Raw genomic sequence first — 20,730 nt, 5'->3', positions numbered from 1 at the left:
TGCCTAGCCCTGGATGAAGCCTTCTCCACTTGATTGGCCATTTTCATGTCTTCACTGATGATCACCCCCAAATCCCGTTCTGCTGTAGTCCTTGCTAAGGTTTCACCATTTAATGTGTACGTTCTGCACGGATTATTGTTGCCCAGGTGCATGACCTTGCATTTGTTAGCGTTGAAGATAAGCTGCCAGGTCGAGGACCAAAGTTCCAATAAAAGCAGGTCTTGCGTCATGTTGTCGGACAGACTCCGTTACTCACAATGTTACATAGTTTGGCATCATCGGCGAATAATGCTATTTTACCTTGAAGCCCCTGAGTCGTGTCTCTTACGAATATGTTGAAAAGGATCGGGCCCAAGACTGAGCCCTGCGGTATCTCCGACATTTTAGAGATGGTACCATTAACCACCACCCTCTGAAGTCTACCACTCAGCCAATCGTGGAACCATGCTGTAAGTGTTTCACCTAATCCCATCGATTTCATCTTGCTCAATAGCCTGCGGTGGGGGACGCTATCAAAGGCTTTGCTGAAGTCCAAGTACACGACGTCCAGGGATTCTCCCAGATCTAGTTTCCTTGTTACCCAGTCAAAGAAAATGATGAGATTGGATTGACAGGACCTACCCTTGGTGAATCCATGTTGGTGGGGATCGCGTAGTTCCTCCTCGTCTAGTATCCTGTCTAATTTGCATTTGATGAGTGTTTCCATGAGTTTACTCACTACCGATGTGAGACTCACTGGTCTGTAATTCACAGCCTCTGTCCTGCAACCCTTTTTGTGCAGAGGAACGACGTTAGCTGTTTTCCAGTCCAAGGGCACTATTCCCATGCTCAGGGACAGATTGAAGAGTACGGATAACGGTTCCGCTAGGACGTCCCTGAGCTCACTGAGCACCCTGGGATGTAGATTGTCCGGCCCCATTGCTTTGTTCACCTTGAGTCTTGATAATTCATCGTAGACGTCTCCGGACGTAAACTCAAAATCCCGAAACAGGTCTTCTGAACTTTGCTTTGCCTGCAACTGTGGACTGGACCCCGGTGCCTCGCAGGTGAAGACCGAGCAGAAGTATTCATTTAGTAGTTCGGCTTTGTCTGAATCTGATTCTACATACTTCCCATCTGATTTCCTAAGGCGCACTATCCCATCAGTGTTTCTTTTTCTTTCACTAATATACCTGAAGAAGGATTTGTTGCCCTTCTTGATGTTCCTTGCTAGGTTTACCTCAGCTCGATGCTTGGCCTCTCTGACTGCCGCTTTCACCACTGTAGATTTGGCCATATATTCCAATTTAGCCTCCCTTGTCTCTGAATGTTTGTAGGAAATGAATGCTAATTTCTTTTCTTTAATGAGATCTGAGATCTCTGCGGTGAACCATTGGGGTCTATTGTTTCTTCGCCGTTTGCTTGCTGATTTTATGTATCGGTTCGTTGCTACATGTAAGGTAGATTTCAAGGTTGACCACATATCCTCCACATTATTGGCCACAGCTTGGATTTGTAGTGCGTGATGGACGAAATCTCCCATGCGTTTGAAGTCAGCGCCTCGAAAGTTGAGTACTCTTGTTGTCGTGCTTGATCTAGTGAAATCTTTCTTGAGGTTGAACCATACCATGTTGTGGTCACTGGAGGCTAACTTATCGCCTACCGAGACCTCCGATACGCTTTCTCCGTTGGTGAGTACCAGGTCCAGTATCGCCTGTGCCCTAGTGGGCTCCAATACCAGTTGTTTGAGTTGTGCTCCTTTAATGGTGGATAATAGCCTTCTGCTGGCGCTGGTTGTTGCTGTGAGCGTGTTCCAATCTGCATCCGGCATGTTGAAGTCCCCTAGCAGTACAGTGTCCCCCCTTAAAGTAATATTCTCTATGTCTTGGATTAATTCTATGTCTTTGTTTTCCAGCTGTCTTGGTGGTCTGTATATTACACCAAGATACACACACTTTTCTTTGCCTCAGTGCTCAGTTACAAGAATGTTATTACAGGGTTATCTATCATGCATAATTTACAAAGAAACAACTGTATTAAATTGGGGATATACAGAGTGTATCCTATATTATAAAGTGAGGATACTGTAACTGCAATCTGGAAAATGGCTCTAAGGATTTTGATAAAATCAAGTCAATCTACGGTTTTTGATGCAAGAAAGCAAATTAGCTAGGTCTGGAGTTAAGCAAAATTCATTTAGGGGGTTAAAAGGGGGATTTTTACATTGTTCCTGCCTCCCCCTGCAGACCATTGGTCAGACATTCCTAAGGAAGTTTAGCCAGCCAATAGACTGCAGTTGCTAAGGTACTGTCTCTGTAGGTAATGGCCCTGTCTCATTCCTGAGGAAGCTTAGCCAGACAGTAGACTGCAGGGAAAAACAGGACGGAAGGTTTCTAAGCAGGTTGCTAAGGTACTGTCTCTGTAGGTAATGGCCCTGTCTCCCCTTGAAGGCCATTGGTTAGACATTCCTAAGGAAGCTTAGCCAGGCAATAGACTGCAGGGAAAAACAGGACTGAAGGTTTCTAAGCAGGTTGCTGAGGCACTGTCTCTGTAGGTAATGCTCCCGCTCCCCCTTGCAGCCCATTGGCCAAAAACAGGTGAAATTTAAACTGAGGGAAGAGATGTAGAAGCTTAGGCAACCAATAGGCTGCAAGAAAAAAACAGAACAGAAAGTTGCTAAGGCACTCTCTCTATAACTAAGGGGTTCTGAGAGAAACAGAGGTTGAGGGAAGGGATATGGAATGTAAAAAGGGTAAACACAGCTGAAATTTAAACTGATACAAAGATAACTGCTAAGTTGGTTGCTAAGGCATTCTCTGTAGCTAAGGGCTTCTGAGGGAAACAGAGGCTGAGAAGAAGAGTTAATGCAAGCTGAGAGAGGCATAGGAGGTGATATAAAGATAACTGCAGCCCAGAAGCTTAGCCAGTGAATAGGCTGTAGGAAGAAAAATCACACAAGGTTGTTAAGGCACTGCCTCTGTAGCTATTGCTTCCGACGCCTATGCCCTGACATATGTCAAACAAATGGAAACCTTCCCGGAGCACAATAGGGGAGTTATAACTTGACCAAGTTTCCAAGTTTATTAATTTTTAATATCCCGACCATAAACCAAATATCTGGCCGGTTAACAATATAGTTTTAAAAATAAAGGGGGTAAAAGGGAAGGATGGATAAAATATTTAAGTGAAACATGAATGACAAAACAAGACAGACTTGACTGTGAGGGTAGTAAGGGAGGAGGGGAAAATGTTACATTTAATAAGAAGAAAAGGGAAGAATGGGTAGGGGAAAAACGTGAAGGTAAGGGTATGTTGTAGTTATAATTGCTTGCAAGAGGAAAAAGAATAGAAATAAAAGAGAAGAGAGAGAAAGTGGATAGAAGAAAATCTAGGTTCGGTTATAAGCGTCATGAAATAAGAAAGTCTTTAGACAAGATTTAAATTTAACAAGTTGTTGTTCGTCGCGGAGGTATTGTGGCAAGGAGTTCCATAATGTAGGAGCAGTTACGGCAAAATTTGTTTTGCGAGTATAATAGAAATCTTTTAGAGGGGGGATGAAAAGAAGTTTTTGATCTGATGATCTTAGAGTGCGGGAGGAGCATTGAGGTATCAGAAGTTTGTCAAGGAATGAAGGTTGATGAGATTGTTTAATTTTAAAGCATAGTAAAATGATTTTATAGGTGATACGGTGGGTGATAGGGAGCCAGTGAGCTTCTTTTAAGAGTGGAGTAACATGGTCAAATCGGCCTTTTTTATAAATAAGTTTTATTGCAGTATTTTGTAATAATTGAAGGCGACGTAATTCTTTTTGGGGAAGGCCATTGAGAAGGGAGTAACCTTGTGTCTTCAGCTTTGCCCCTTCAATAACCAAGCCATAAGACAGAACCTAATGAATGGCTCTGTAACTCAGAAGCCCATCCTGCTGACGTTATCGCCACCAGGAACACTGCCTTGATTTTAAGATCGAAGAGGGAAGCCTCCTGTAAGGGGTCATACGGAGTTGTACTGAGACCTTGCAACACAATGTTAAGGTTCCAGGAAGAGAAAGGGGAATGCACCGGAGGGCACAACCTCTTTTAATGAACTGGGCAACATCTGGTTGAGAAGCCAGGAGCCTCATTCCCCTCGAGCTTGGAAACAGGAAAGACCTGCTACTTGCACTTTCAGAAGACCTACAGACACCCCTTCTGAAGTCCCTGCTGCATAAAGTCCAGGACTACTGAAATCAGAGCTCGCCAGGGATCTACATCTTTTGCCACACACCAGCGCTGAAAGGACTTTCAGGCCTTAGCATAGGCTGCCACCGTAGACAACTTTTTTGCTCTAAGCAACATGGTAACAACCACATCTGAATAACCTTTGCTTTTCAGGCCAACCACTCAACAGCCATGCCATAAGCTCAAAGTGTTCAGGATTCTTGATAGGGACTGGTCCCTGAGTGAGAAGATCCACTTGGACCAGAGGTCTGAGGCCTTTGTCCCTCTGGAGATGAACTAGGTCCACATACCATGGTCTGTGCGGCCAATTAGCGCCACTAGGACCACTAAGCTAGGATGGATCGTAATCCTACGAATGACTCAATCAATCATGGGCCATGGGGAAAACACATGCAAGAGCTCATTCTCGGGCCATGGTTGGACTAATGCGTCCAACCCCTCACTTCTGAGCTCGGATCTTTGGCTATAAAAACAAGGCACAGTCATTCACTGTCGAGGGCATCAGATCCATCTTTGGAGATCCCCCACTGCCAAACTCTGGCCTGTAGAGACGGAGATCACTCCCCCGGGTTGAGAGACTACCAACTGAGGAACTCAGCCTGCACATTTTCCACTCCTACCACATGTGTGGCTGAGAGAGCCTGCAAGTGCACTTCTGCCCACTGGATGAGAAGTTGAGTTTCCATACGCAATGGGGTGCTTTTGGTGCCTCTTTACCTGTTGACATATTATTATTTTAAGAATTTATGTTTCGCATATCCTACAATTCCATGCGGATTACAAATTATTCAGCTTCGCAAGCATTATTCCCTAACTGTCCCAGTGGGCTCCCACTCTATCTAATGTACCTGGGGCAATGAGTATTAAGTGACTTACCCAGGGTCACAAAGAGCATTCTGGGATTCGAACCCACAACCTCAGGGTGCCAAGGCTGTAGCTCTAATCACTTTACCACACACTGCTGTCAAACTGTCTGAAAAAACTGACTGCCTTGCCCTCCAGAGACTTCTCCAGAGCCTGAAACACTAGATGAATGGCTCTAAGTTTCAGGCATTTACGGACCACTTCTGTTGAGTGACTAAAGAAAGAAAATTGGCAGGTAAGATCTAATTTCATTGCATGTTCTGTTCAAAGAACAGCCATTTAAACTGCCTTACAACAAAAGTGTTACATGGAGATGTCTTTCCTTAAAATTATTCATTTAAAAAAATTAATAAATTGGTACATTTTAAATTAAATCAGTAAGAAATGCCTACTAGAATAAATTTATATTGGATGCCTTAGTTCTCTATATAATTGGAAATACTATGAAGCATTATGGTACGAACACATTTCTGTATTTTTATTGCAGGGCTCATTTCCAAGAAGTGGATTTTCATTCAAAGTGTATTATCCTTCCAATAAAACAGTTGAGGACAGGTAACTATGTCTGTTTGGAATTGTTTTGTAGACAAAAATATGATATAGCTTAAAAAGACCTTCGGCTTCCTAACTTTCACAGTGTAATAGTAGCTGCCACTAGTGCGCTACTTGGCAAGGAGGCACGGAACCTGCAGAAAACATACCAAAGGCCGGTATCAGATTAAAAGGGAAATATGTATTACTATATACTAGGGAAAGAAACAAACCTGTTTCCTCACAAGTTCAATATTCTTTACAGAAGGCTCTCAAACAGTCTCACTTTCAGTAGTCCTATCTCTAGCATAGCTACTCTCTTCCATATACAATGTCTTCATTACTCACAACCATAGGAAGGTCTTCTCTGTTGCAAGCACTCAACTTTGGAATTCCTTAAAGCATAAGTTTTAGACTTTATTCAGCACACAAAGTCTGAGTTAGGGTCACCCTTCTTCCCTGGAACTCCACCAGATACTATGCCATATCACCTTGTAAGGATCTTTGCCCTCAGGACCTCTGCAGGAGACCTCTGATCTCAGAGCCTCTCCCTATCAGTGCTAAGATGTCATTATACGAGAACACTTTGCCCCAGGTCAATGGCAGGTGTAAATTGGCATGCCTAAGTTCACTATGCAATGTGCGTAATAAACAGTATTTTAGTGTAAAACAATTTTTTTATAGATGGCTATGCAAAACAACATGACAGTATAGCATTATCAGAAAAATACTACAACTGCAGTCATCTGCATTTTGTTATTTAACCCACAAGCCCTCCCTCCCCCAAATCCTTCAACAGATATTCCCTCCTAACTTTAACAGAACTAATAATAATAATAATAACAACAGTTTATATACCGCAAGGCCATAAAGTTCTATGCGGTTTACAATAGTTAAAAATACAATAAATTGAATAAAACTAAAAATGTAAAAGCCAATAACTAAAAAACCCTAAAAAGATCTGATTATTTCATAAAATTCTATAAATCAGCTACCTAAGTACTTCAAAACCAGATATGTTTTTAGACGTCTCCTAAATTCCCCATAAGTATTAGTAAGCAGAAGCAATTGTTCTAGATTTTTGCCCCATAATGCTGCTTGATATGAAAAAAGATATTGATGATGTTTTTTTTAAGTTTACATCCTCTAACCGGCGGAAAAACAAAATTCAGGTGTGAGCTTCTCTTATGTCTGTTGGTTGTAAAAGAGAAAAGCTCAGTTATGTATTTAGGAGCTAAACCAAATAAAACCTTAAAACAAAAACAACCAAACTTAAACTTCACATGCGCCTCCATCGGCAACCAGTGCAGCACTCGATAGGAAGGTGTTATATGATCGTATTTCTTCAACCCGAAAATTAACCTGACAACAAATGTATCCACACAACAACAGAAGGGAAACATTTACTCACCTCCTTCTTTAATATACCACCTGCACATCATCTTTGCAGACTTACAGTATTTTATAAGGTATAAATGTAAGTTGGAGCCAAGCCTATGATCCTCTCATGCTCTGCTCATGTGTACATCCCCTTGCACTTATGTACTTCATTATAGTATAGCAAGTAGTACAATTACAGTGTGAGCATTAGTGCCAATTTTCTCAGCACTTAACATGCAGTTACACACATCCAGTTATAGAATTATCATTATGGTTTTTTACTTATATTCTGCTTTTCTCCAAGATGGAGTACAAAAAACATACATAATCATAAAACACATAAAAACATTAAATATACCATCAGTAACAACAAAAATATAATTATAGTTAAACCATAAAACGCAATCCCCATTAAGGAGCAGTTTCACCTAATTAGCTACTAAAACAAACTCCGATTCAAATAAAACCTCACGTGCCTGCCTAAATGCGTGGCTTTTCAGATGTTTCCTAAAAAAGAGAGGTATCTTTCTGTAGTCTAAGAGTCAGAGGTAACCGGTTCTATTCTCAGTGCGATAACAAAAAAGGCACCTCTAGTGTCCTCAAAACCAAAATGAAAACTTCACAAAAGAAAAAATAGTAAGTAAACAGGCACCTTCAGACATCAAAGAATGGGCAGGCTGATAGATATGTACTAGTGTTGTCGGGTTGTATGTAGAATTGTGATACAGTGGTGGTCAACAAAAACAAAACAAAATCCAACTAGTTTGCAATAAAGAGCAATCAGAAACAAACAAAAAGAAACTGCAGACAAAGTACATGATGCAGGCTAAGTTTATTAAAACAATTATGGTTGTGGTTAGTATCACCACCTTATACAAACCAGGGAACCTGACACGATCCGTGTTTCAGTGAGCACTCCATCATCAGGGGTCCCTAATTTGAAAGGTATCAGATTGAACCGCAACAAAATTAAACTAAGCCTGATGCAAGCAAAATTAATCGCTGGAAAAATATCTCTGTGGTGTAATTGCAGATACAGTATGAATCAATAACAAAACCTAAATAAATTAGATTCTGTTTTTCAGCATGTGAGAAGCATGCACCAATCCCAAAACTACCATGGGATGCCTGAGCACACCCCACATTAGTGCTTTTTAACCATTGGTAAGCATGGTTAATTTTTACTGCAGCTTAGTAGAACGACCCCTGTATTTGTAAAGGGCAGTAATGCTAACAATCATTCCCACTGCATATCAAAATACAAACATAAAAGTTACCATACTGGGGTAGACTGAAGGTCTGTCGAGCACAGTATCCTGTTTTCAATAGCCAATCAGGCAGCCTCGAACCTTTGCTAGGCTGGCTCTTCTCTGATGATGCAACTTCCTCTTTTGTTGGAGGCGGGCTGGTTTAGCAAAGGCCCGAGGCTGCCTGATGGAATCGCCGGCTCAGCAGTACCTCTCTTCTCCCTAGCAGCAGCTCACTGTGTGCTTTTAACTTCCCCACACAGTAGCTTCCTCTTTCATCGGAGATGGGCTGGCCTAGCAAAGGTCCCAAGGCTGCCTGATGGAATTGCCGGTTAAACTAAGGCTAGCAGCAGCTGCTGGTCCTGAGGAGGGGGGTGAGGGTGGGGAGGCTGGGGAGAGAAGTCGAGGAAGGCGGGAGACACACAATTGCAGAAGGAAGTTGGGAGACATACAGCGCCAGTGCTGCGTACCCCCTGTTGAAAACCTCTGTTCTAGGATACTCCATATTACGTATTAAGTGCATGCATATGTATATTTTTACAATGTGTTAGTTTTCAGCACTAACCATTATGGGCTCTAGCAGTTTGAGTAACAGAAAGCCAGGGGGATATAGAGATTAGGGCAGGGTTTGTGGTCTATGAGGGGATTATTCCTTTCTCTCCTGATCAAGATCCCTTTTCCTCTATTCTTTTGTTCCTTGATTATCCTTCTTCTCACCTAACTCTACATCCTGTTCCCCTATCTATCTTCTTTCCTGAGATCTCTGCATTTCTTTACTCTCAGATCCCGTCACCCTCCTCTCTTTCTAACACTGATCATTAACGTTTCCTTCCTTCCAAATTAAGACAAACAATTACCTAGACACATACGAAATGCCATAAAATGATTTTATAAAATGTTTCTAAAATTACATAATTTAATATGCAAATATAAGCACATTTATGGAATTCTGATATATAGTTGCTAAAGTGTGATGACAAATCTGCTGCAGGAAACCGGATGCTGTAGTACATGTTTAGAGTTCTTAGTCTCACCTCCTAGGGCAGGGGTAAGCAATTCCGGTCCTCGAGGGCCACAGGCAGGTCAGGTTTTCAGGATATCCACAATGAATAAGTATGAGATGGATTTGCATGCACTGCCTCCTTGAGATGCAAATCTATCTCATGCATATTTATTGTGGATATCCTGAAAGCTATCTTCTTCATAACCTCGAATTTCTTATTATGTCCTTCCCTCATTTATTGAATTACCTGTAAACCGTGTCGAGCTCTATCTTTATGGAGATGATGCAGTATACAAACTTAAGGTTTAGTTTAGTTTAGTTTAAAACCTGACCTGTCTGTGGCTCTCGAGGACCGGAATTGCCTACCCCTGTCCTAGGGTGACAAATTCAGATCGTGCACCATTTTGGTGGCTCTTCTCTGGACTGCTTCAGTACTATCTACATTCTTCTGGAGCATAGGCCTCCAAAACTAGATGCAATACTCCAGGGGAGGTCTCATAATCTGTAGAATAGCATAATTATCTTTTCTTTATTACTATTTGAACCCATCCTTATGTACCTTGGCATCTAGTTTGCCCCAGCCACAGCCTTGCTATACAGTTTCCTATCTTGAAATTGATTATAATCACCCCAAGGTCTCTTCTAAAACATTCTTCATATACATGCTGATTGTGTACAGCTTTGCTTTATGGTTTTGTGCCTAAAATTTATAACACTGTCTTTAACTGGACTGAAACAATTATCAAGCAGGCAACAAGTTCTCTGGCCTTCTTAAATCATATAATCTGCTCCCTCAGGCATGCTCACTATGTTGCAGATCTTAGCATCATTTGAAAAAAAAAGACAATTTTCCTTATATGTGAGATTGAGGGTAATATGATCTTAAGAAAGATGTTTTCAGATGTGTCCCTATTTTTGGATTATGATCATCTTTTACCCCCAATTTAATCTTCCTGCTTTGATAATTGGTCATGACATCCTTATGTAATCCCAGTCTCAGTCCTCAATCTCATCCAAAGGACCAAGGTCTGTTCTCAACTCAATATCAGGCCCTGCAGTTGATTCATAGTAAAAAGGTCAAGATGCAAACTTATATAACATGTTTAATCTAGTCAGAATCGTAACATACTTTTCTAATAACATAAATATTATGATCTTGACTAAAATTAGAAAGGTAAGCAATATCTACACCTTTATTCTTTTTCAGTCTAAATATCAGTTCATTTGAAAATCTTGTGTCTATTCATGTTGTATGCCAATCACATAAAAAAGCAGGAAGTAGCACTGGCATGGCATCATTTTTACTAATAAGGGGAGCTACAGCCAGCTGAATTATTTTTACTCAGAACTGACATGTGCCTTAAACATTCATGAAAATAATCCATTTGGATTTGCCCACATCTATAGTGGAAGTCATGTAACAAAATGTAGAGTAAATGCATTTAAATACATGAAAAATGTTTACTCAGAGGAAATGGCTGCTTAGAATGATTGCAAGACATCTTCAGCTCAGATCTGCCAAAATCTTGGATTTTCTTTGTAAAGAGCTGTGTACTCAGATGCTGTAGTGATGTGATCTTGTGAGCCCTCTGGGATTCAGATTGATAAAACACTGGCTATAGTATAGGGCAGAGGCGGACTGGCCAGTCTGTCAATAGGACAGTGTCCAAGGGTCTGCAGTAGTAAGGGGCTCACTCTCCTCTAATCAGTAATAGTAATACATGTTGGATGGATGGTTAAGGATCAATGATCCTTAACGCCTGGGAGCCCAGATCACTGTCAGTCTGCCCTTAGTATGGGGAGGGGGGAATACAGGAAACTAGATTTATTTGATCAAGGATCTGATAGCATGTGTATGATAGAAGTGTGTGTTGCAAATTGTTTATTATCACACATTTCTTTCTGTTTTATTTACAGTAAACTTCAAGGTCTTTGAATTTGAGAAAAAAATGAACATTCTACATCCTTGTACCAATTTTTGTTCCTAGGATATCGCTGGCTTTTGCTTGTTGGTCTGTATTTTATATGCTGGAAATATTGTAAATAAATGTAACTTGCAAAATGAATCTGCTCTGCGATTACACAATAATCGCCTAAAAATCCAATGAGAAGATGCTTGAGATTAAAATTGCAGTCTCAAATTATAAAACTCCTGGGCTAGCCATTTGGAGCATCCTTCACTTATGGATCCTGTGGGATTGTTTCCTGTGGCTGTTGGAGCCAACAGATGTTGCAGTCTGGTGTCTGGGTTGCTGCCTCCTTGTTCACACTGAGATTCCAAAGATTTTTTAGCATTACCAAGGATTTTTGCATGATAAAAATGACTAAGCTTTAAAACACACTAAAATAACATCATTTGAATGGGCAAATCCATTTAATCTCCCATTGCCCCAGGTACATAAGGTAGAGTGTGAGCCACTGGGACAGATAGGGAAAAATGCTTCAGTACCTGAATGTAGACCACTTAGGCTATATGTGGTATATAAATACCAAAAATGAATTTTAAAAAATGAATGTGTTAGAAATTTGTAGTCACTGTAATGCTCAAAATATCCATCCCCTTGCAAATTGGTCCCTGTGGTAGGCTGTCCCAGATAATCTGCAGTGCTTCCTTGAGTTAGCTTTGGGGAGCTTGTAATAGGCCTCCAACATTGCTTCTCTGACAAAGGTATTTTACTGTGCAAATATCTATGAATGTGCAAAAATCACACAATCACTGGATGGTCATGCTAAAAAGTCTAATATAGATAGTAACAACAAATAAAGATGTAAAAATTTCACGTTGCTGAGAAAATAGCAAAACCCTCTAGGTTCCTTTTTTTTTTTTTTACCTCATCCTGTATGTCACATAGAATCAAATTCCAAAGCTTCAGAGCTAGATAGAAACATTTACATTCTTCTCTCCATATTAATTTTACCTCTGCTGTTGGAGGGATATAGAAAATAGCCTCCTGTGAAGATCTTAATGATCATTACTCTATCAGAGCTTTAAGGGTGGAAGGGGTAGTCATCAAGGTGCAGTAAAAGTTTGCCTTTTACTGCTCCTTGATTTGCCACAATATTCAGCAACCTGTGAGATCCTTGTACAGCAATTCTCTAGAGACAAGCAAGGGATATGCAGGCACACTTGTTTGTGAAGTCCTCTGACTGAGCCTGTGTATTAGTGCTCTCCATCGGTGCTCTCCCCTAGCTATAATAAGCTTTTAGCTTACTGAGCATGTGCAGGATGCCCTACACCTGGAGCCCCTCCCCTCATCCTGTCAGTTTTTTCTTCAACCGCTCCTGTATAGTCGCAGATCTCCCCTCTATTTTCTCAGGAAAAAAAAAGAAAGCCTAAAAGGCTTTCTAGCCATTAGGGCATTAGTTCTTTCCATTAATTAAAAAAAAAAAAAAGAGAAAAGGAGATAGAGTGAAGAAAGCCTCTCGGAGAAAAAAAAACCCCATCGACTTACAATAAACACGGTCTTAAAAACTGCCTAAATATTGCGGGTTTTAAGACAATGAAAACATCTTTTTTCTTTGCTGCTGATGCCATGGACAGCGGCTCTCTCCCTTTTCGCACCGGAACTTTGACAAAGGCATCGAGGCTGCCAACTTCGCCGCTTGTTCCCTCCCCCACCCCCAGGGCTCTGTTTCAGTACCACTGCGGGAGGGAAGCTCAGCGCTGCCGCCAACAACAAAGAAGAAAAAAACGGCAGTTGCAGCAGGACACAAAAAGAAGCCTATCCAGAGGGTGATACTTCCTCTCCACCAGCAGCAACTTTAGCAGCACGGACCCTCGCAGAAAGGCACTGGGACGGTGCTGTTAGCAGTGGATGTTTCTGGGAAGGCTCTTGGGGGCTCAGTTTTGGCCTTACAGTCCTCTCCCAGCTCTATGCTGAAAGATTTGGCTGCAAATTTGAAAACCATATCAAAATAGGCAAAAAACCATGCTAAGACTAAACGGGTTGCCTCTCCATCTCCTCTGGACCACAATCAGGTAACACAGAAACATAGAAATAGACGGCAGATAAGGGCTAAGGCCCATCTAGTCTGCTCACCCCAATGACCCTCTCCTCCCTTTCTCTGTGAATAGATCCCACGTGTCTATCCCATTTGGCCTTAAAATCAGGCACGCTGCTGGCATCAATAACCTGAAGTGGAAGACTATTCCAGCGATCAACCACCCTTTCAGTGAAAAAGAATTTCCTGGTGTCCCCGTGCAGTTTCCCGACACTGATTTTCCACAGATGCCCCCTTGTTGCCGCAGGACCCTTGAAAAAGAAGATATCTTCTTCCACCTTGATGTGGCCCGTGAGATACTTGAATGTCTCGATCATGTCACCCCTCTCTCTGCGTTCCTTGAGTGAGTATAGCTGCAACTTATCCAGCCGTTCCTCGTACGGGAGATCCTTGAGTCCCGAGATCATCCGGGTGGCCATTCTCTGGACCGACTCCAGTCTCAGCACATCCTTACGGTAATGCGGCCTCCAGAATTGCACACAGTATTCAGGCTTACGGCTGACGAAACTCCTGCGTATGCAACCTATGATTTGCCTTGCCTTGGATGAAACTTGCTCCACTTGATTGGCAGTCTTCATATTCTCACTGACGATCACCCCTAAGTCTCGTTCTGCTTCAGTTCTTGTTAGGATCTCGCCATTAAGGGTGTAAGTCTTGCATGGATTTTGGCTGCCCAGGTGCATGACTTTGCATTTTTTGGCATTGAAGCTGAGTTGCCAGGACCTAGACCAGCGCTCCAGTAGGAGTAGGTCGTGCATCATGTTGTCAGACATTGAATTTGTCTGTTGTGCTTTTGCCCACTACATTGCTTAGTTTGGCGTCATCGGCGAATAATGTTATTTTACCTCACAGCCCTTCTGCCAAGTCTCTTATAAAGATGTTGAATAGGATCAGGCCCAGGACCGAGCCCTGCGGTACTCCACTGATACCTCCGTCATTTCGGAGGGGGTGCCGTTCACCACTACCCTCTGAAGCCTACCTCCAAGCCAGTTCCCAACCCATTTCGTCAATGCGTCGCCCAATCCTATAGAACTCATCTTGCTCAGCAACCTGCGGTGTGGTACACTATCGAATGCTTTACTGAAGTCCAGGTATACGATGTCCAGGGACTCCCCAACATCCAGCTTCCTCGTCACCCAGTCAAAGAAGCTGATCAGGTTGGATTGGCAGGATCTCCCCTTAGTAAATCCATGTTGACGGGGATCCCGTAGATTCTCCTTGTTCAGGATCATATCCAATTGGCGTTTGATTAGAGTTTCCATTAGTTTGCACACTATTGATATGAGACTCACCGGTCTGTAGTTTGCTGTCTCCATCTTGGAGCCTTTCTTGTGGAGTGGAATGACATTAGCAGTCTTCCAGTCCAACGGGACATTACCCGTACTAAGGGAGAGATTGAAGAGCGCGGATAGCGGTTCCGCCAAGACATCACACAACTCCCTGAGCACCCTGGGGTGTAGGTTGTCAGGCCCCATTGCCTTGTTAACCTTAAGCTTTGACAGCTCACAGTAGACACCGCTGGGTGTAAACTCGAAATTACTAAATGGGTCATCTGCGTCAACCCTTGTCTGTAGCTGAGGGCCGAGTCCTGGCACCTCGCAGGTGAACACTGAGCAGAAGTATTCATTTAACAGTTGGGCTTTTTCCGAGTCTGCTTCTACATAGTCTCCATCTGGTTTCCTAAGACGTACTATCCCACCTGAGTTCTTATTTCTGTCACTGATATACCTGAAGAAGGATTTATCTCCTTTCTGGATGTTCTTCACTAGAGACTCCTCCATGCGGAATTTGGCCTCCCTAACTGCTGTTTTGATGGCTTTTGACTTGGCTAGATAGACTTCCCTAGAGTCCTGTTTCCCTGATTGTTTGTAAGAGATGAATGCTTTTTTCTTCTCCTTGATGAGGTCCGAAATCTCCGCAGAGAACCACTGTGGCTTATTGCTCCTTCGCTGTTTACTTACTGATTTAACATAGCGGTTTGTTGCTTCTTGTATGGTGGCTTTCAAAGTCTACCACATTTCTTCCACGTTATCGGTTTCTGCTTGGCTTTGTAGCGCCTGGTGAACGAAGTCTCCCATTTCTTTGAAGTTTGTGTCCTTGAATTTGAGGACCTTGGTCAGTGTGGTAGATTTAGTGAAACCTTTCCTGAGGTTGAACCATACCATGTTGTGGTCACTGGAGGCCAATGTGTCGCCCACCGAGACCTCTGTGACACTTTCTCCATTGGTAAGTATCAGGTCCAGTATTGCCTGATCCCTTGTTGGTTCCAACACCAGTTGCCTGAGTCTTGCTCCCTTCATAGAGTTTAATAGCCTCATGCTGCTGCCGGAAGCAGAGGAAAGTATGTCCCAATCCACATCAGGCATGTTGAAGTCACCTAACAATACTGTGTCCCCACGCAAGGTGATATTCTCTATATCTCCGATTAATTCCACATCTAGGTCATCCTGTTGTCTTGGGGGTCTGTATATTACGCCAAGATACAGGCATTTGTCCTTCCCTCTGGCCAAATTTACCCAAAGGGATTCCCCAGTGTAGTGGACATCTGTGATTCTGGTGACCTTAATGTCATCTTTAGTATATAATGCTACACCTCCTCCCATTTTGCTCTCCCTGTCCCGGCGAAGCAAGTTGTAACCCGGTGTGACCATGTCCCATCTGTGGGAATCCGTGAGCCAGGTCTCAGATATCGCCACCACATCCAGGTTGGCATTCCTCATTTCTGTTTCTAATTCCAGGATCTTGTTTCCCAGACTGTGGGCGTTTACGTACATAGCCCTCCATGTTGTATGTTTGTTATGTCTCAGTGGGGATGTTCCCGCTTGAGCTACTTGGACATCTTTAGCATTATTCGCATGTTTTGTACTTTCCCTAGACCCAGAGTTACAACGTGCACCTATCCCGGACTCCCCAGACCCAGAACTACAGTGTGTTCCTATCCCAGACTCGGAAATGTGTGTACCCTGTGGGGGTATTCCCGCTTGGGCTACTTGAACTCCTTTAGTACAATTTGCAATGTGTGTTCTCTCGCTGGACCCAGAATTACAATGTGTACTCCCTCTAGACCCAGAATTACAATGTGTACTCCCCCTAGACCCAGAATTACAATGTGTACTTCCCCTAGACCCAGAATTACAATGTGTACTCCCCTTAGACCCAGAATTACAATGTGACCCAGAATTATAATGTGAGCCAACCCCAGTCTCGAAAGTGTGTATACTCTCCCCTGACCCAGATCAGTGTTTACTTACCTTAGTTTCAAAAAAGTATTGGCAGCTTAGCTCGCCAGGTAGGTTGTTTGTGCCCGTACCCTCCCCAACTTACCTAGTTTAAAGCCCTGTGTAGTAGGCGGGCTAGACGGTGTCCAAGGACGTTCTTCCCTCTTCTGGTCAGGTGTAACCCGTCTGGTCCCTGTAGTCCTTGCAATGCCTCTCCATGGTTCAAGAACCCAAAGTTCATTTCCTTGCACCATCCCTGCAACCAGTCGTTTGCCCTCTGGATGTGATTCTCCCTGGCACTGCCCTTGCCCCTTACTGGGAGGATCGAGGAGAAGGTACCACATAAACGTCTTGCTCTGCGTGTTTTAGCTCCAGAACCCGAGTCTATTTAGTCACTTTCTAATTTTTTCAGTCTTTTACAAAGGTTTATGCAGGATAGTGCTGCTTTACTTCAGCCTTTCTCTCCTCCTGCTATTCCTCTCCTTGAAGCATATCAGTACCCTGCTTGTGGAATATCTTTCATCACAGAATCCTGTTTTATCAAACTCTGTTGGTATTCCTCAGAGCATGAATTGGGGTCCCTGCACCTTCATCTGTTCATCCCTAGCGCAGGCAGATTCTCCTAAAGATTCTTCAGATCATGATGATGTCCTTATACCAAACCTTGACCTGCCTTCTTTATCTCTTTTGCAGCCAGTCCCAACAGAGGAGTTTTCTTATCCTAAGTTCTTACAAAAGGTTTCTACTCTTCAACAGGCTGCTGTGCCCACAGGCAGTAAGGATTTTCAAGCTAGCCTTCAGTCCTGTAAAACTCCATCAAAGGAAATTATTCCATTGCCAGTATATCAGATATTACAAGACATACAACTGACTAACTGGCAACACTCCTAAAAGCTAAGAGACTTGAAAATACAAGATGAAAGAGGTACTTGGTCATGACCTGCTTCAACTCCCTTACCATTCCATGGTCTTAGAGTCAGCTATTAAGAAATCAAAAGTATCAAAATTACCTGCTATTGCTCCCCCAGGAAAAGACTGTCATCTGAATTCCGCTGGCCACAAGGTATATCAGGGCTCTATGCTTTCATCTAGGATTATGGCTCATCTGCTTCAAATCCTACATTTTCAACATTCAATCCTTCAACAACTTGACACTGCTTCTCCTGAGGGCATTCCAAATCTTCATGTAGCACTTCAGGAGTCTACTTACTGCTTAATTAAAACCAACTATGATGCCTATGATATGATGACTAGAACTGCGGCAGTGGCTATAGCTGCCCGACGCACATCATGGTGAAGAGCATCGGATCGCAGAGATGACCTCCATGACAGGTTGGCATATGCTCCCTGCTTGGGAGACAGCTTGTTTGGAGAAAAAGTAAAAGCCACAGTCTTACAACTTAAAGATGATTCCTCTGTATCTCGACTGTGAAGAAGGCATCTAGGCAGCAAACTTTGCCACTTGCTCCCTCCCCACCTGGGCCTTGTCTCAGTACCGCCGGGAGAGGGAAGCTCAGTGATACCGACAGAAAAGAAAAATCTGCCAGTTGTGGCAGGACACAGAAAGAAACCTATCCAGAGAGGTGATACTCCCTCTCCACCAGAGGCAATTTTAGTGGCATGTCCCACACAGAGAGGCACTGGGACGCCGCTGTTAATAGTGGATGTTTCTGGAAAGGCTTCCCGGGGGCTCAGTTTTGGCCTTACGGTCCTCTCCCAGCTCCATGCTGAAAGATTTGGCTGCAACTTTGGAATTCCTCAACTTGCAGCAGAGTTATTTCTTCTCCATAACAATGCTATAGAAAAGATACCACTCCTTCAAATAAAATAGGGGTTTTATTCATAATTTGTCTTAATTCACAAGAAGATGCAAGGTCTCCGCCCGATCCTCGATCTCAGACCTCTCAACGCCTGTCTTAAAAGGGAAAAGTTCAGGATGATCTCCCTTCCAGCAATTCTTCCCTTACTGAAACAACACGATTGGTTAGCCACCCTAGACCTCAAGGATGCATACACTCATATTCCCATTCATACATCTCACTGGCACTTTCTATGCTTCGAGTTTCTCAACATGCATTTCCAGTACAAAATTCTAGCTGTGTAGCGGTGCATTTGTGCAAACAGCACCATATAGTGTTCCTTTACCTAGATGATTGGCTATTGGCAGCCCTTTACAAAGATTGTCTTCTACTCACCATTAAAACCACAGTGCACACCTTGCAAACACTGGGTTTCATTATCAACTTCAGTTCGTTCCCTCACTTTTATTGGAGCACTTTTAAACACAAATATCTGCAAGGTCCTGCCTACCTTCCTCAGGAAAGACATCAGGCCATAATCATGCTAGCAGACCAAGTAAGGCAATCTTCTTCCCTATCAGCTCGGACTATACTATGCCTTTTAGGCCACGTGGCAGCTGGTGCCACATGCCAGATTTCACATGTATCCACTACAGTGGCATCTGAAGCTACACTGGAATAAACACCTCCATCCATTTTCAAAACGGATTCCTCTGCCTTCAAAGTTCAAAGTTCAAAGCTTCTCTCCTGTGGTGGATTCATTATACCTTCCTGTAAAAAGGATGTCCAATACCAATTCAGGATATCTGCAGAACAGCAACCTGGTCTTCAGTGCATATGTTTACAAAGCACTATTGTTTAGACCAAAGCTTAGCACAAGATGTTCGTTTTGAACAATCAGTCTTTTGTAATTTATTTGCATTGTAATTTATATCCATCGCTCATCTGCTTTTTCAAGTGTGCCTGCATGTCCCCTGCTTGTCTCCAGAGAAAGCAAAGTTGCTTACCTGTAACAGGTGTTCTCCATAGACAGCAGGGGAATGCAATCACACTTGTCCGCCCACTGTCCCCTCATCTCGACTTGTTATATTGCTAGAGACAAAACTGACAGGATGAGAGGAGAGGCTCCAGGAATAGGGCATCCTGTACATGCTCAGTGAACTAAAAGCTTACTATAGCTAAAGGAGAGCACCGATGCAAGTGTGGTTACATTCCCCTGCTGTCTACGAAGAACAGCTGTTACAGGTAAACAACTTTGCTTTATTGAATCTTATGATAAATAAATGATACTTCTTGCAAGCCATCTCGCAAGCAGCTTTATTCTATGTGCCCAGGAACTTCAGGCTTGTAAAGCTCTGTCCTGATGCTCCCAGAATGCCAGAGCACATTTCCCCCTCCCACTTGCTTTCAGGCTCCCCAGCTTAAGCCCCCCAACTCAAGCCTTACCCACTCCCCCAGCTTAATGGTAGCTCTTGCCTCTCAAAGGGCAGGAGGGATGCCCGCCTCTTCAAAATGGCAGGTTTTCTCATTTAGAGAGTGTGTGTGGTTGGGGGGAGCTTGGAGGCAGTGGGAGGGGCTATTGTTTTTGTTTTAGAGGCTTGGGGTGTTTGCGGGGGGGGGGGGGCGCTTTTGCTGTCTCCCTGCTGTCCAATTAGCTGAGCCAATAGGGGGTGCCCCAAAGCCGTCAATCGGTGACTTTGGGCTTTCCCTGCCAGATCAGCTGATAGCAGCTGAGCCAGCAGGGGAAGTCCCGAATAGCTGAGCGGCACAGGAAGCCCCAAAGCTGCCAGTGGCTTTGGGAATCCTGTGGCTCAGTTTATTGAGCAGCTTGAGCCTGACAGGAGGGAGGAGCTGTGCCTAGCGATTGCTCTTCTGAGCGCCAGGTACAGTTCTTCCTCCCTTTTACTTGCGATTCTCCACATGAATAGCATGCATATAATTTGCATACTATTGTGCTGAGCATCGCCAGTAAAAAAATAAAAATGCTCCCACCTCAGTTATTTTTTACTGTGGATGTCGGAGTTTCATGCATTCTGCCCTCAGTGTTAGTACAGGTTGCACCAAATGGTGGCTTGGTTGGTATTCCACCTAGTTATATGTTACTTGTTATTTTGCCACTTTACCATGTTGGTTTCTATTAATGTCAGAGCAGGCTCAGGCTAAGCAGTGAGTTTCCCATACCCCCTCCTTGTTCCTTCTTTTACTTTTTCAATTGCTTTAGTACAAACTGTACAGAGCCAAAAAATGTAGATGATGCCTTCCACACAAACTCGCAAGTAGGTATACACAACACACTGGTCAAAACTTTGTGCAAAATTGATGAGATGTAAATGTATTCTTGATCCTTTTCCCTCTTATATTTTTGCCAATATTCCAACTCAGGCAATCAATTGGCTGACTATATTATTAAATTATGCTTTGGAAACAGGATTTTTTTTCGCATGATATGGGTATAATAAGTCTTACTCCCCTTCTGAAAAAAATCAGATC

General features: G+C 43.1%; 1 protein-coding gene across 3 annotated transcripts in view; it reads left to right on the top strand.

Moving 5' to 3' along the window:
• The window catches only part of POLE2 (DNA polymerase epsilon 2, accessory subunit), a 102,898-nt gene extending 90,954 nt beyond the window's left edge, over window positions 1–11,944 (top strand). For 2 of the 3 annotated variants that reach the window (XM_033952462.1, XM_033952463.1), the window contains exons 18-19: window positions 5,548–5,615; window positions 11,139–11,944. In XM_033952462.1, coding sequence (XP_033808353.1) covers window positions 5,548–5,615; window positions 11,139–11,157 — 87 coding nt within the window. In that variant the 3' untranslated portion in view covers window positions 11,158–11,944. The remainder of the gene's footprint in view (window positions 1–5,547; window positions 5,616–11,138) is intronic. The other variant, XM_033952464.1, reaches the window with a different exon arrangement.
• Window positions 11,945–20,730: the final 8,786 nt, after the last annotated feature.

This window comes from Geotrypetes seraphini, chromosome 7 (assembly GCF_902459505.1).
Source record: "Geotrypetes seraphini chromosome 7, aGeoSer1.1, whole genome shotgun sequence".
In the NCBI taxonomy this organism is placed as follows: domain Eukaryota; kingdom Metazoa; phylum Chordata; class Amphibia; order Gymnophiona; family Dermophiidae; genus Geotrypetes; species Geotrypetes seraphini.
Note: the sequence above shows the minus strand (reverse complement) of the source record. Positions and strands in the feature narration are given on the sequence as shown.